Below are 17,266 nucleotides of genomic sequence, written 5' to 3' on the forward strand. Positions count from 1 at the left end.
TATGTTTGGTAAAAAAAAATCACAATAAGCGTATTTTTATTGGTTTGTGCAAAAGTTATTGCGTTTACTAACTAAGGGAAAGATTTCTGTCATTTTTGGTGTTTTTTTTTTTTAACGAGTAATGGCGGCGATCTGCAATTTTTTTTGCGGGACTGCGACATTGCGGCGGACAGATCAGACCCTTGACTGACATTTTTGACACTTTTGGGGGTACCAGTGACATTACTGCAGTAATCAGTGCTATATATATATGCACTGTTACTGTAAAAATGACACTGGCAGGGAGGGGGTTATTTTTATTGGAGAGGGAGGGGTTAATGTATGCCTAGTGCTTACTGACGTGTGTGGGGGGAGGTGACTGAGTGACATAAGGACAGATCGCAGGTTGAGCTATGCTGAACCCTGCAATCTGACCCTGCCTGTCACTTAGGAGGTCCGCCCGGATACTGAAGAAAGGAAAAACGCTGCTCCAGGTGTATAGTGTGTGGTGATTGCCAGGAGATAGGATATCCAATAGAGTGCTGGCCCCGGTCCGCCTCCGTGGGAACACTTGTAGGAAAAGAAATAGCCGCACATCCAGGGATTCCAATAGGTTTCAAATACCTTTATTTCCAAAAAGTTGCAAGTGATGACACCAAAGACACCAGCATGAAGTCTCGTAAAGTGACAGTTTACACAAGTGGGCGGATCTCCACACTCGATTCCCCGACGATCGGGGAAGAGCAGCGGCGATTGCCGCTGCTCCTCCCCTGGCCCAACTCCCGCTGTGACTGAATACAGCGAGAGCGAGCCTCCGGCGGTGCGCGCGCGCCGCCGGGAAAGGGGAGTGTCTGGCGATGTAGGTCTACGTCACCAGACAATAACGAACCACTTTGCCGCAGTAGAGCTCTAGTGAGCAGACGGCAAGTGGTTAAAGTCATCACAGTTTATCTGTGTCATTAAAGTTTTTTTGTACAGAAAGCACTATGGTCTAGGGCAGGGATCCTCAAACTACGGCCCTCCAGCTGTTGCGGAACTACACATCCCATGAGGCATTGTAAAACTCTGACATGCACAGATATGACTAGGCATGATGGGAATTGTAGTTCCTGAGCAGCTGGAGGGCCATAGTTTGAAGACCCCTGGTCTATGGTCTGTCTTATGTTCTGCCCTTATGAAAATAATTTACTGGGAAAAAGATGTACCGGGACCTCCTATGTTACTGGTTTAAATAGCTGAAAAACCTTACTCCCGAGTCCCAACAAAGGGTCCATCCAAGAGGGTAAGTTCCAGCCCAATTAGGACCCTTGCCCATAGGGACATTAAGCTGCTGTGCGTCTTTAGTGTTCCAAGGAAGGACAAGTGCAGTGTCCAGCAGGATGGCTGGATGAGGCTGAAGGCTGTTGCAAGTGGTGGTACCTACGCTTAGGGCTGTGGATGCTGCACCTGACCCTCCTGGGTGCATAGCAGCTAGACGGCCCAGTGTGCAAGGGGCCTAAGGGTGCAGTTGGACCCAAAATTGCAGTTGAAATGTTTGGTTCCCTTTGAAAAAAAAAAAAACATTATAAGAATCACACAAGGACACTTGTCTGGGGATTACAGTAACCAGACTGAGCTCCCACCGAAGGTCTGAGCGTCCAAAGTGATGTTTTATTTAACCACTTTACCGCTGCTCACTAGAGCTCTACTGCGGCAAAGTGGATTGTTATCGTCTGGCGACGTAGACCTACGTCGCCAGACACTCCCTTCTCTCGGCGGCGCGCGCGCGCCACCGGTGGCTCGCTCCCGCTGTATTCAGTCACAGCGGGAGTCGGGCCAGGGGAGGAGCAGCGGCGGTCGCCGCTGCTCTTCCCCGATCGTGGGGGAATCGAGTCTGGAGATCCGCCCACTTGTGTAAACAAAGCGGGCGGATCTCCTAAGTGACAGGCAGGGTCAGATTGCAGGGTTCAGCATAGCTGAACATGTGATCTGTCCTTGTGTCACTCAGTCCCCTCCCCCCACACACGTCAGTAAGCACCAGGCATACATTAACCCCTCCCTCTCCAATAAAATTAACCCCTTCCCTGCCAGTGTCATTTTTACAGTAACAGTGCATATTTATAGCACTGATTACTGTAGTAATGTCACTGGTAACCCCAAAAGTGTCAAAAATGGCAGTCAAGGGTCCAATCTGTCCGCCGCAATGTCGCAGTCCCGCAAAAAAAACGCAGATCGCCGCCATTACTCGTTAAAAAAAAAAAACAAAAAAAACGACAGAAATCTTTCCCTTAGTTAGTAAACGCAATAACTTTTGCGCAAACCAATCAAAATACGCTTATTGTGATTTTTTTACCAAAAATATGTAGCAGAAAACAAATTGGCCTAAAATGATAAAACATTTAGATTTTTAAATTTTTGGGGGGGGGGGGAATTTCATATAAAAAAATGTGAAAAATATTGTTATTTTTTCAAAATTGTCGCTCTTTTTTTGTTTATAGCGCAAAAAGTAAAAATCGCACAGGTGATCAAATACCACCAAAAGAAAGCTCTGTTTGTGGACGTAAATTTAGTTTGGGTACGGCATTGCATGACCGCGCAATTGTCAGTTAAAGTCGCACAGTGCCGAATCGCAAAAAGTGGCCCAGACGTAAGACAGCAAAATCCTCCGGTGGTAAAGTGGTTAATTAGGACAAAGAAATCCAACACATTTTTGGGGGTTTGGGTGCTCTTCCCTTTATCAGAGCTTGTCTATTGTATAATATCTAAATGTGGCTGGACTCCATTGTTCAAAATCAAGTCCAGCCACATTTAGAGATTGTACAATACACAAGTCTTGGTAAAGGGGAAGTGTCCAAAACCTCCAAAACGTGCTGCTTTTCTTTCTACAGATGATTTAATAAACCATTCCTTTGAATCTCAGATGTTTGGTATGGTGCTCCTTCTGTTTTTTTGGATGTTTCTAAAGACTCCCCTCCTTTCGAGGGCATTTTTTGTTATTTACGAGCAGCCTAGCCAAAACAAGGTATCTTGTCTTAGTAGCATGGTCTTTGACAACATTGGATGCCAATAACAGAAGCTCTAGCACCTCTGTTTTGGCACTTTTCCACTGCAAGTACCGGCTCGGCTCTACTCGGCCCTGCTTGGCCCGGTTTGCTTTTCCCCTGCTGGTACCGCATGGTACGGTGTTGGAACGGTTCGGTACGGAACGGTATGGTTTGCTTTTCCACTAAAGTAGTACTAAAGTTAAGTGGGTGTTCAAAAGAAAAGAGTGTTGGGCGCTTCCGACCAAGCCAGAGAGGAGAAACAGGGGGATTCACCGCTGTAAGAGGGATGCAGGGGATGTTTCCAAAGTCTAGTAGGGAACCGTCACAATAGGCTGAGTACTAGGCTGCGCTGGCGGGAGAAACTCCGAGGAATCCGCTAGTGAACATGAAGAAAGAAACAGGCGCCATGTAGTAAACCATAAATTTATTGCACAACAAATAACATAATATCTTACACTGAGGTAAGCTTCAGTCCGTGTCTCAGCAAGTCCAACCGCACGATCCTGCCGTCCACCGGCCCGGAGGTGACATCACAGGAAGCTGGTCCGGAGGGATGGTTACGACGGAAGCCGCGGTGGAACGCAAGCTCCCGGAAATGACGCAACGCGTTTCGGAGCATGCGCACTCGGCTCCTTTTTCAAGCGTTGAGACACGGACTGAAGCTTACCTCAGTGTAAGATATTATGTTATTTGTTGTGCAATAAATTTATGGTTTACTACATGGCGCCTGTTTCTTTCCTAAAGTTAAGTGGGTGGGATAACAACGGGGTGGGTGGGATTCTTTGACCAATCAGTGGCTAGTAGTGACTGCATGCAAAGGATTGTGGGATATGGTACCGGTTATGGTACCTGTTGGAACCACAATCGAGGTGGTACTGTTTTTGAGAGCCGTACCGTTCGGTTCCATGCAGTGGAAAAGCGCCGCCGTACCGTACCGAACTGTTCCTACACCATACCATGCGGTACCAGCAGTGGAAAAGCACAAAAGCGAGCCGAACCGTTCGGTTCCATGCGGTGGAAAATTGCCATTTGTTTGTAGTTCAACTTACCTGAAGTGAGCACACGGGATCATATATGGAGATGTGTATATAATTACCATGATGGATGTTCTACAGTGTCTATTGTCACTATATCTTTTTTTGCCAATCATTTGATGATATGGTGATTTTGTGTTTTATATATAGATTGCGAAAATCTATTGCTAATATTAGGAGATTAGGTTTTAGCTATAAAGAGAGCGGGAGGAGAGATACACTGATTGTTTTTTGAGGATCTCCCTGAGAATGATAGATAGCGAAACATCTGCAGATTTTAGAATGACAGATCATCAGAACCTGCTGTGACCAAATTTGGCAGATACACATGCCGTAAAATCTTTGTTTCCATTTCTCCATAATATAGGAACGATTGGCTACTGCTTATGAATACATTTTCCAAAATATCTCGAGCTTTCTTGATGTAGTAACACTCTCTTAGAAGCACTAGTTACTGCACCTCTTTATAGCCAGGCTGTTGCTGGAAGAAGTCACTGTCACATGGTTTTCATTTATGGTCCATGTACGTCCAACCTTGGATTCAGACATAAATCCCATCCATCAAGGGACCCAGATGAAAGAAACATCAGTTTTACTAGGTGGATGATAGAGAGTAAACCTAGAATTGCTGTAAAAAGTGGTGTGGCAGTGTGTGAGTGTAGGGTAAGGCACTGGTATAGATACTTCTTCTGGCTTTGAGAAAGTTCCAATAAATTCTTGAGTGATGATCTGTTATACAGTAATGATATTATTGCCAATTCTATGTGAATAGGGTGGTGTGTATTGGTTTGTGTAATATATATCTTGTATAATATATATATATATATATATATATATATATATATATATATATATATATATATATATATATATATATATAGAGAGAGAGAGAGAGAGAGAGAGGTATATATAGATGTAAATATGTTCTATACCTTTGTGTTAACTATCCCATTGTGCAAACAATTTGGGAGTTTACCATATGGTGGAGTGTTTTTTTTTTCTGTCCTATGGCAGAGTCCTGAAATGATGTCCCTTTGTAGTGCCCTGGAGTTAGGCCCCTATCATTTTTAAGTTTTTGTCTGGGTTTATGTCCCTGAGTTTCTGACTGCTGCCAATTTGGGGAGGTGCCGTAGTTTTTCATGGGGGGAAGTGTAGCCAAGTGGCCTAGTGCAGATGCTAGTTGGCCACTGGATTTCCACTAAGTTTAGAGTGTACCTCAATTTTAGGAGCCCATGGCTAAGGTGCCACCTCTGCCCCTTCTCGGTAAAGGGCAGCCGGGGAGATGTGATGTAATTTGAAGGCAGGAAGCCCACTGGATTTTCCTCATGCCAGGCTGGGTTGCTTTTAGAGTCTCCCAAGATGATGAAGTCTGAGTAAAGCTCCCCCTTTATCACTGAGAGCCCCATGCTATAGATTCGTCATTGGGCCACATGTATCATCTGAGATGGACTGCAGTGGGTTAAAGAATGGACTTGCTCCCTCTGTTACACAATTATAATAATACAGTCTATAGCATACCTCCCAACCGTCCCGGAATTCGCGGGACTGTCCCGCAATTTGGAGTGAGTCCTGCGGTCCCGCGGAGCGGGCTGAAGTCCCGCAAAATCATCTGGCCGGCCATCTCTTCTCCCCCCTCCTCCTCCCAGCTCCGCCCCCGTCTTCGGCTCCTGCCTCAAAGCACCGGGAAACAATCAGAGACACAGACTGTAGTCAGGGCCGTCTTTAATGCACTGAGAGTATATGTATCTAAGATCCTTCTCGTTTATTGCAGGGTGGCCTGAGTTCTGGATGTCTTGTGAGGGTTTCCGTAGAAGATGTTAATGATAACCGTCCAGTCTTCTATCCTCTGGAATATGGGGGCAGTGTAAGCGCACTGAGCCCACCAGGCACTCCCATACTCAGCGTGACTGCCCGCGATAAAGATGAAGGAATTCATGGGATCATCACCTACCATATTATATCAGGGAATAACCCCCCGCTTTTACGCATAGAACCTGATACAGGTAAGGAAGGTCACTGTTACAAAAAAAAATTGTGTAAAAATACTGATTTCCTAAATCATAGTAAAAAATATTGTGACGTGGTACAGATGTGGAATTATGTGATGGTAAAAGAATTCGAACATTTTGACAAACCAGAAAAGTAAGCAACCGTGTTTACTGCCAGACAAATTCTTGGCATTTGCAAACTGGGCAAAGTTTCCGAAAATATGTGGTCCTTACATGGGGGATGGAAGAACATAACATGACCACCATATGTTTACTGTTAGACCCCTTCACACTTGAGTGTTTTTCAACTTGTTTTCCCAAGCCTTACTATGCTCAACATGCAGAATCCCATGACTGTGGTATTGTCCAAACCGCAGCTGCCATGGCGCCCCTTTTGAATACACCACCTCCCAAATATCCTTTTTACCCACCAAAGCAAAAAATCCACCACACCTTTGTCTTGGGTTTAAATGGCCATAGCATCCTTTTATTAAACAACCAAAATTAACCATATTTTTTTTTTATTTTACATACATCATATTCACATAATATTCACATAACATAAACTAACAGCCTGATGGAACTGTCTGCCTTCCCCCAGGTCTTAGGATTTTGAAGGCACCCCTTGAATGACCAACCGGCTGTATCTGCCACCCACTCACATCTCCACGGCCGCCCCAGCCGCAACTGCACCGGCTCGGGGACAATTGTTAAACAATACTCCAGCTGATACAGCCAACCAATCAAAACACATTACTTCTGACACTTAACAGTGCAGGTACACCCATACCGAAGAGACAAGAACTCACTGCTCAAGGTGGTGTAATTGCCTGATGACTCACACCGGTGCATGCCCCGGCTCGCCTCCGTGGAAACTTGATAAAGGAAAAGGAATTGGCAGCACTCCAGGTTGAGTCAAAATCCAGATTTATTGACTGGACATCCAAATATGACAATCGTGACAAGGTAGACGTGTTTCACACACTGACTGTGTGCTTAATCATTAATGATCAGTCAATGTGTGAAACGCGTCTACCTTGTCACGATTGTCATATTTGGATGTCCAGTCAATAAATCTGGATTTTGACTCAACCTGGAGTGCTGCCAATTCCCACACCCATACCGAAGATGGGCCCAACCCATCATTCTCCAAAGAACGTAACTATCCCCTGCCTTCAAAACCCATCAACCTCTGCCTGCTGCTATGACAAACAAGTCCCCGTGTCCAGATACAAATCGAGCCCCCCCCCCCCCTAAAAACATGGCTACACTTAGGGCGGGAGGGCGGGAGAATCCTTCTCCTCCGCTGACCTTCTGGGACTAAGGCCAAAAGCACTACCTACCTCCCCCCCCCCCAAAGAGGCAGACGGGACCACTCACTGCCCCACCCAACCCTACACCAATAAGGTAAGACCTAATACCACCAAATATATTAACTCTTTATCTACTGCGGCCTAGCTTGCCAAACCCAGTCATGTAGGCCTTCCTTCTAGGCTACGCCTGCATATACAGGCCTTAGCTTTATTTCTAATTGTCCCTGGTCACACTTGTACGCTTAGTGACCATAAGCTCTATGCCCTAAACTTAATAAAGAAGATTAGCTTTTTTTTTTATCCTATTTGGGCATTTTTGGTCTCATTGGCTTCAATAAGAATGCCTGTAAACACATGCATTTTTGCACCCAACGAACTCCTCTCCTCCTATAGAACTGCTCTCCTCTCCTTGCACAGCCCAGGAACCAAAGGCCTAACCTTGATAGATGAGCAGAATTACCAGGAATACACTCTGCTCAGGTGTGAATGCAGGCTTTGGCCAAGGTATGGTTTACGACCCCCTCCAGGGGCGTAACTACAGGGGTTGCAGGGGTTGCAATTGCTACCGGGCCCCATGCTCCAGGGGGCCTGTGCAGATCCCCTGTACACCTAGATGGGAGGGGCGCGGGCAGCATGTAGAGAAATCACTGTCCTCCTTTTACCTCCTGTAGCTGCAGGAGGAAAATGGGGGAGATTGGTTACTCTGTATGCTGCCCCCACCACTCCTCCTATCCATAGTCATAGTCAGTGACATTGTAAAAAAATAAAATGATAAAAAATAATACAATTAAAATACCAAAAAATAAAAACTACTGACACCAGTGGGTGAACTTCCAGGATCGCAAAGGTCAAACTTGCAACTGGGCCCTGGCATTCCACCACCGTGGGGAGGCCCCAAGATGGCAGGAAGGGGGCCCACTGCAGAACTCATAAAAGGGTCCCGCTGTGGGGACTGTAATAAAGGGCCCTGCAACGAGAGTAAAGGGCCCCAGGATCAGTGGAAAGAGCCCCAGGCTTGAAGGGAAGGGCCCCCGGCCAGGGGTCTGGAGGGCCCTTCATGGTTTCTTGCACCGGGGCCCTGAAGGTTCTAGTTACGCCTCTGACCCCCTCATTAATTGTGCAGCCTAAGGAGGTTCAAAAATGGCCAAATTCACAAAACAAATTATATATACAGTGGAACTAAAGTTAACAAATTAACTTTATCACATGCTATGTCTCTTCTGCACTAGAACTTGCATGCCTGTTCACAACCTTCTTTAGAATGTACACTGAGCTGCGCATACTCAGCACAGTGTACATTCTCCGAATACCTCAACACTGGAATGAAGACCAGGCACCAGGTGGTAGAAGACCAGGCACCCCAAAAGTAGCAAGGGAGAAGATGTTGGTGACAGCGAGGGACCTCACAGATGTCGCATTGTTGGAGTGGAGGTAGGGATTTGTAAGGTTTAGTTCCACTATAAGGGGAAATATGTCTATGATCTATGGTGGTTGTTACCAGGGTGGGCTAACCTCTTACTGACCACGTAACTCAGATGTGCCTTAATGCTCACACACCACACTTATGTGTCCGTGGCGGCTGAGGTTTCCGTACTGAGAGTGTATTGGCTACATGGTCCAAGTACAGTGCCCAAGCTGTCACCGACAGCTCCTATCTCTAGAGCTGTCGGGCCAGGCTCCCGATCATGTGACCACAGTGACAGTCAATGACTACGGTCGATTAATTGCCAAATCTGTCCTGTCCCCCAGCCTAAAGACCCAGTTAAAGGGCCATATCGGATGGGCAGTCAGGGGTAATGTTTTAAAAAGCTTGCCTTTAATAGCAATATGTAATTATATACAGTAAAACCTTGGATTGAGAGTAACTTGGTTTGAGAGCGTTTTGCAAGACAAGCAAAATTTTTTCTAAAATTTGACTTGATAAAACAAGCGATGTCTTGATATACAAGTAGCGTCATGTCACAAGTAAGTATAAAAGAGAAGAGAGGCGCCTCTAAGTGTAGCAATATGGTTACATTTAATGAAGGTACAACATTTAGCAACTCACATAGTTTATAATTAAAAGAGGCACATCTAAGTATTCAGGTATCCGGAAAAAGCTGTCCACATAGACCATCCTCCACACCGCCATCAATGTCATCCCTTCCACACCGTGTTCCACGAGTGCTTCAAGTCTCGCTTTCAGATCTCTCTAATGCAGGGTAGTCTTCCCGGTCACGACTCTTTACCCCGGATGCCTGCATTCTTAGATGTGCTTATTTTATTCTTCAACCATGTGAGTTGCTAAATGTTGAACCTTCATTAACCTGCCTAGCGGTATCCCCGAGCGGATTTTCCATGCTGTTATCGGTATCCCCAAGTCACGCTCGGGGTGGATGTGCAGAGCGCGCAGCGCTGTCTCTTACCTTCTCCTGCGATCCAGCGATGATCTCCCATTGCTGTGATCGCCAGCCAAGATCCCCGCCGCTCGTCCGTCGTTCCGTTCCCTGCAGCAGCAATGGTGCATGGGAGCGGAACTAGGGAGGGGAAATTCAAACGTTGCACAAAACACAAACACATAACATTTATATTATATATATATATATATTATATAACGCATGAATTATAATCTAATCAATAATATAATTTTATTATATAATATATATATATATATATATATATATATATATATATATTATATTATATATTATATAATAAAATTATATTATTGATTAGATTATAATTCATGCGTTTGTGTTTCACATTTATCACATCTGGGATGTCTACTAGAGTCTTGTTTTGCTCAGGTTTAAGTCAGTAATTACTAAGAATTGTAGGCCTATAATACATAACGCCAAATTTCGATGCAAAAAATTTGACCGCTTTTGGTACATAATTCCTGTCATAATCATACCGCCAGGAAGGTTAAATGTAACCATATTGCTACAGTTAGGCTCGGTTCACACTGGCGACTCTAAAGCCACCCCATGCAGCGCGACTTCAGCGTGGCTTGCAAACGACTTCTCTAATAGAAGTCAATGCAAGTCGCCCCCAAAGTAGGGCAGGAACCTTTTTCTAAGTCAAAGCGACTAATTGCTCCGATTAGAATGGTTCCATTGCACTAAATGGAGCGCGGCAAAGTCGCCTGACAAGTTGCCCCAGTGTGAACCGGGACTTAGAGGCTCTTCTCTTCTCTTTTATACTCTGTAGCTCCTGTTGGATTTTGCTTCTAATCCCCTTTGTGGAGGCGCCATTTGTGGATGGACCTTCTGTGGTTACACAACCTATCACATTGCTATAATCTTTTTATATGGACTATAAACTGAAGGGCTTATAAATAAATGGTTGTGGAACAAATCATCTGAGTTTCCATTATTTCTTATGGGGAAATTCACTTTGATATAAGAGTGCTTTGGATTACAAGCATGTTTCCGGAACAAATTCTGCTCAGATCCAAGGTTTTACTGTATATACATGGGGGCGGTCATATTCGCTCATTACATATTCAGGCTTTGATTCCTGCTTTGCAGCACTGCACAATGATTGTCTCCTTCTTGCAATGCCAGTCTACCGGTCGGCACACTCATGGAAATCAATCTACTTTCTGGAAGTCAGATACACAGCTCCCTCTAGCGGCTATCTGACAGAGCACTTTATTACCGTAACTAATGGAAAAGTCGAAAATGACGTGTCTAATGAAGCCTGTCAACAGCGTCAGTTTTATTCCTTATTGATTCTGCCAGTAGATCCGTTATTTTTCCACTTCTTGTAACAGGCCAAGGTGTCCAGCAAAATGAATTACTTCATTGGGGAAAAAAACATATTAAATTGGCGTGGGTGCTCTCAGCAGTCAGCTTTTATTCAGATGGTCTAAAGCTACACAACAGTCCAAAAAAATAAAAAGATAGCAAGCGCAAAATGTCTTAAGGGCCGTAGACACTTGACGAAAATCGGTCGAAATATGCTCCGATTTTTCTCTGTCTTCTCAGCGTTCATTACCGTTTTTAGTCTACAGTGCATAAATGTTCACAAAATTTCTCGTCCGATTTTTCTTTTTTTTTGGCACATTTGTTCCTAGACTTCCGGGTTTGCCAGCAACTTCAGATCAAGCGCGGTCTTTCGTATCCGATTTTTCAAGGACGTACTGCATACACATTAAACGAAAATCGGTCGTCTGGGGACGGACGAAAAAAATGTTGGTGTTTGTCCTTCCGTTTTTTTTCGTTGAAAATGTCAGCATTGGCTGCTGAAAGTTGTGTACACACTAGGCGAAAATCGGACAATTTCACATCGGGCGGGAATTTTCGGCAGATTTTCTACTAGTGTGTACCCCACTTTAGGGCCATATTTATAAATAATAAAATAAATATAATAAAATAACATTTTAAAAAATTCTGTACGCTTTGCCTTTCAACTGCATGTGCATTTGTTTTCTGTGCTGTCGAACTTCCTATGGGGGGCAGTGATAATGTCTGACTAAATGCTGTAGTGAATTGGATGCCTTCCTTGCTATAGATGGTATATCCACTCCAGCTACATTCATGAGATATTAGGAATATTAGGACATTTAACTAACCCCAGGCAATGCGTTGACTTTCACCGAAGATATTAAAATGGAAAAAATGGCTGACCAGTATTTTGCTTTTTCTTTTTCTTTGGATCAACAGTATGTATGAGAATAAGAACTGGTAAAACGAATCGACAATTGTTTTTGCCAACATCACTAACAAAGTAACTATGGTGGGTACACCTAAGTGCTTCTAATAACTTACAGTGGTGGTGGTACACTCTCTATGATCTCTGGTGGTGGCACGCTTCCTATGATCTATGGTGGTGGTGGCACACTTTCTATGATCTATGGTGGTGGTGGCACACTGTCTGTGATCTATGGTGGTAGACTGTCTATGATCTATGGTGGTGGTGGTGGCACGCTGTCTATGATCTATGGTGGTGGTGGCACACTGTCTGTGATCTATGGTGGTAGACTGTCTATGATCTATGGTGGTGGTGGCACACTTTCTATGATCTATGGTGATGGTGACACACTGTCTGTGATCTATGAAGGTGGTGGCAAACTGTCTATGATCTATGGTGGTGGTGGCACACTGTCTATGATCTATGGTGGTGGTGACACACTATCTGTGATCTATGGTGGTGGTGGTACACTGTCTGTGATCTATGGTGGTGGTGGCACACTGTCTATGATCTATGGTGGTGGTGACACACTGTCTGTGATCTATGGTGGTGGTGGTACACTGTCTGTGATCTATGGTGGTGGTGGAACACTTTCTATGATTTATGGTGGTGGTGGCACACTTCCTATGATCTATGGTGGTGGCACACTCTCTATGATCTCTGGTGGTGGCACACTCTCTATGATCTCTGGTGGTGGCACACTCTCTATGATCTCTGGTGGTGGCACACTCTCTATGATCTCTGGTGGTGGCACACTCTCTATGATCTCTGGTGGTGGTACACTCTCTATGATCTCTGGTGGTGGCACACTGTCTATGATCTCTGGTGGTGGCACACTGTCTATGATCTCTGGTGGTGGTGACACACTATCTGTAATCTATGGTAGTGGTGGTACACTGTCTGTGATCTATGGTGGTGGCACACTCTCTATGATCTCTGGTGGTGGCACACTCTCTATGATCTCTGGTGGTGGCACACTCTCTATGATCTCTGGTGGTGGCACACTGTCTATGATCTCTGGTGGTGGCACACTGTCTATGATCTATGGTGGTGGTGACACACTATCTGTGATCTATGGTGGTGGTGGCACACTGTCTATGATCTATGGTGGTGGTGGCACACTGTCTATGATCTATGGTGGTGGCACACTGTCTATGATCTATGGTGGTGGTGGCACACTGTCTATGATCTATGGTGGTGGCACACTGTCTATGATCTATGGTGGTGATGGTACACTGTCTATGATCTATGGTGGTGATGGTACACTGTCTATGATCTATGGTGGTGGTGGCACACTGTCTATGATCTATGGTGGTGGCACACTGTCTATGATCTATGGTGGTGGTGGCACACTGTCTGTGATCTATGGTGGTGGTGGCACACTGTCTATGATCTATGGTGGTGGTGGCACACTGTCTGTGATCTATGGTGGTACACTGTCTGTGATCTATGGTGGTGGTGGCACACTGTCTATGATCTATGGTGGTGGTGGCACACTGTCTATGATCTATGGTGGTGGTGGCACACTGTCTGTGATCTATGGTGGTGGCACACTGTCTGTGATCTATGATGGTGGCAGCACACTGTTTATGATTTCTGGTGGTGGTGGTACACTGTCTATGATCCATGATGGTGGTGGTGGTGGCATACTGTAAATCATCTATGGTGGTGGTGGCACACTGTCTGTGATCTATAGTGGTGGTGGCACACTGTCTGTGATCTATGATGGTGGCAGAACACTGTTTATGATTTCTGGTGGTGGTGGTGGTACACTGTCTATGATCTATGGTGGTGGTGAAAAACTGTCTATGATCTGTTCTGACCAAGGCCGTGACAAGGGGTGGGCAAGAGGGGCAGCGGTTGTGGGCGCAATGGTTTATTGCAGGGATGGGGGGCACCCTGACCCTAACCTTAAGGGAAGGGGGGGCGCAGTTTGGCATCCTAGCTGTGGGCGCTGGATGACCTTGTCCCGGCACTGGTTGTGACTTTAGTACACTATCTATTTCTATTATATATGGTGGTGGTAGTGCAATGGGGTGGATTTACTAAAGGCAAATAGACTGTGCACTTTGTAAGTGCAGTTGCACTAATTTTCCCAAGAACTTTGCGCATAGGGTAAAGCTCTGCTGATTTATATCATCCAATCATGTGAAAGCAAAAATGCTGTTTTTTTTCCTCTTTGCATTTGATTGGGTATTCTTTACAAAGTGACGCTTCACTACATTACTAAACCCCGGGGGAAATGAGTGCAACTACACTTGCAAAGTTTACAGTCTATGTGCCTTTAGTAAAATCCACCCCTATGTCTTTGATCTGTGGTGGTGGCCCTACACTATAACTGTTATGGTGATGCTCTCTGCATAGGCTCTTACTGTGACTCTCTTTCAGGTACTCTTATTGTGGCTCGTGCTCTGTCTGCACGGGCTGGCTCTGTCCTACATCTGGAAGTGGGAGCCCAGGATGGCGGTGGAGTCAGAGCGGAGATGAATGCCCGGGTAAATGTCAGCATTCTGCCGAGCGCTGCCCATGTGCCTACATTTCTGCAGCCCCAGTATGAATTCACAGTATCTGAAGATACGCCTCCTGGAACCAGTGTGGGTAGTGTGAAAGCCACCAACCCAGCAGGTATATTCTATTTTGCCTTCTGTACTGTGTATCTACACCGTTTTCACATTTCTACAGGACCCCATACATCTGCTTTATCCGCAATTTATCTAGCAGTTTACAAGTATTGGGTTTCACTAGCATTGGGGTGGATTCACTAAAGGCAAATAGACTGTGCGCTTTGGAAGTGCAGTTGCTCCAGAGCTTAGTAAATGAGGGGAAGCTCCGCTGACTTCCATAATCCAATAATGTGCAAGGAAAAATTATGTTTTTTTTATTTTCCTTGCATGTGATTGGATATTCTTTGCAAAGTGAAGCTGCACCTCATTTACTAAGCTCTGGAGCAACTGCACTTGCAATTGTATTTGTCTTTAGTAAATCCACCACATTATATCTGCATTCTCCTCTTTTGTCCCTTTCTAAGATAAAACATTTTTCCAATTCCTTTATTTATTCCTAAAAAAAAAAATCAACTTTGATAAATATTACAGCAATTATGCCATCTATACATTACACAAGGTCGACAAGTAATGCAAAAGATTTGAACGCTGATTTTCTTGGAGCTGATGAAAAAGTTAAAAAGAGGCTTAAAGAAAGCTTCATAAAAAAATGACATATACCCTGTGTAACGGATCAGGACACCCCGGACCGGGTACCTCCGTTGACAGATGCTCCTAGTGCTTCCCGAGGGCTCCAAGCACTCCACCAGACACCGTAACCACTTCAGACTCCACGAACCGCCGCACCTTGGTTAGGGTCTTGGCATCTCCTACCCACCCTTGACCTACGACAAGGCTCCAGGTTGCTGTGGTTGAACCTTTCTTTCCCCAGAGAGTGCAGCAGAACAAGCTCTCATACAAGCTCTTACAAGATCTCAGTGATTCTCTAAGGGAGTATGGAAGACCATAGCAATCCCTTGCAGCAGATTCCCCCAATAAGAGACAGGACTCTAGATTGAGGTTGAAAGAACTCTAAACAACTTTATTGAACAAGACTTACATACAGAATTTGGAACATCCCGCCCCCAACAACCGCTTTCCTATTGGTCAATTGTAAAGTACCTGTGGTCTCCTTCAGGTCCTCCTTAGCCATGCAAATGAGGACTTGAAAATGAGTCAGCAGGGATTGGTCCGATAGCTTGACCAGAAGGACTGCCATGTGCAATGAGACAGAAGCCCCCAGGGGGCAATCAATGTACACAATAGTCAGACACAGAACAATGGGAGGTCATTAGCACTTACAATGAGACAGGGCAATCCACATTCCCTCCCAATACACAAACAAAAGGAAAACCTTGCTGACATTGAAAGATGTGTAATATACACAGCATTTAGGAATTACAGATTTCATGGCAAATGGGAATAAATCTTAATATTTCTATATGGAGATATTGCTGGCAAATATGAAGCAATCCAAACCATTACTTATCTGTCTTTAAATTCCAGTGATGGTGAATACCGTCACACCCTGGGTGCTGAGTATGCAATAATACTTCCATCCTCAAAATAAGGCAGGTCTTACCAGGTTGGCCAAGCTACAACCGTTTTCTTCATACAACATATCTACAAAAACCTAGTCTAAGTGTCACCCACATACATAGGCCTCATACACATTTTCATACTGGTCCTTTCACTTTAAACACTGAGTGATTCTTCTTTTACTTTTCCCAGGTGTCTCAAGTGTGATCCTGTACTCCCTTGCCTTTGGTGACCCTCGTGGCCTTTTCTCTCTGGACCCTCGTTCTGGAATATTGTCCACACATCGATCACTTGACCGAGAACAAGATGCTGAACTAACTCTAGAAGTTCAAGCTCGTAGTGGGTCTCCTCCAGCCTATACCCGTGCCCGGATTAACTTGAAGATTACCGACGTCAATGACAACCCACCAATCTTTGCTTTGTCCTCGCAGACCTTGAGACTCCAAGGCTCCCCACCTACCGGTTCTGTTATATTTACTGCTAAAGCAACAGACCCTGATACAGGAGCCAGTGGACAGATCCATTATCAGATTGTGTCACAGGGACCCTTTAGTATTGACAGTTCAGGACAGATCCAGACTACTGGGCCCCTGACTCAAGAAAGTTATGAGCTGCGTGTTCTTGCCCTTGATGGTGGATTCCCACAGCTGTCTTCTGAGTTAGAAGTCACTGTTCTTGTGTTGGAACAGGAATCTGAGCCAGCCTGTGGAGCCTCTGATTATCGCGTGGAGGTCCGAGAAGGTAGCCCTCCAATGAGTCGGCTGGTGCAGGTGCAAGCTTTGCTTCCTGGTGGAGGGGAGAATCCTTTACGCTATAGGCTGAGACCAGACGCTGATGCTGTGGGGTTCAGCGTTGAGCCAGAGACTGGGTGGCTTTATGTACGAGGGGCCTTGGATCGAGAAAGTCGGGAAGTTTACGTCCTGGCAGTCTTGGCATCTGGGGGATCCGGCATCCGCACTGCCAGTTGTACCGTGCGTGTTCGAGTGACTGATGAAAATGACAATGCTCCACGCCTTAGCGAGGAGAGGTATTTCATGAGTATTCCTGAGAATCGGCCCTCAGGAGAAATTGTGGGAAGGGTCAGCGCTACGGACAGAGATGCTGGTCAGAATGGACGTATTACTTACAGACTTCCAGCTCAAGAAACTGACTTCAGTATACACCCACATACTG

The 17,266-nt window shown here is 45.2% G+C and overlaps 1 protein-coding gene across 1 annotated transcript in view; it reads left to right on the forward strand.

Annotated features, from left to right (window-relative positions):
• The window catches only part of DCHS1 (dachsous cadherin-related 1), a 136,771-nt gene that overhangs the window by 83,588 nt on the left and 35,917 nt on the right, over positions 1-17,266 (forward strand). The window contains exons 4-6 of the mRNA XM_082245506.1: positions 5,808-6,039; positions 14,400-14,636; positions 16,286-17,266. Of these exons, the coding sequence (XP_082101632.1) occupies positions 5,808-6,039; positions 14,400-14,636; positions 16,286-17,266 (1,450 nt within the window). The remainder of the gene's footprint in view (positions 1-5,807; positions 6,040-14,399; positions 14,637-16,285) is intronic.

The sequence above is a fragment of the Pelophylax lessonae genome (genome assembly GCF_965119305.1).
Source record: "Pelophylax lessonae genome assembly, chromosome: 2".
Classification (NCBI taxonomy): Eukaryota; Metazoa; Chordata; class Amphibia; order Anura; family Ranidae; genus Pelophylax; species Pelophylax lessonae.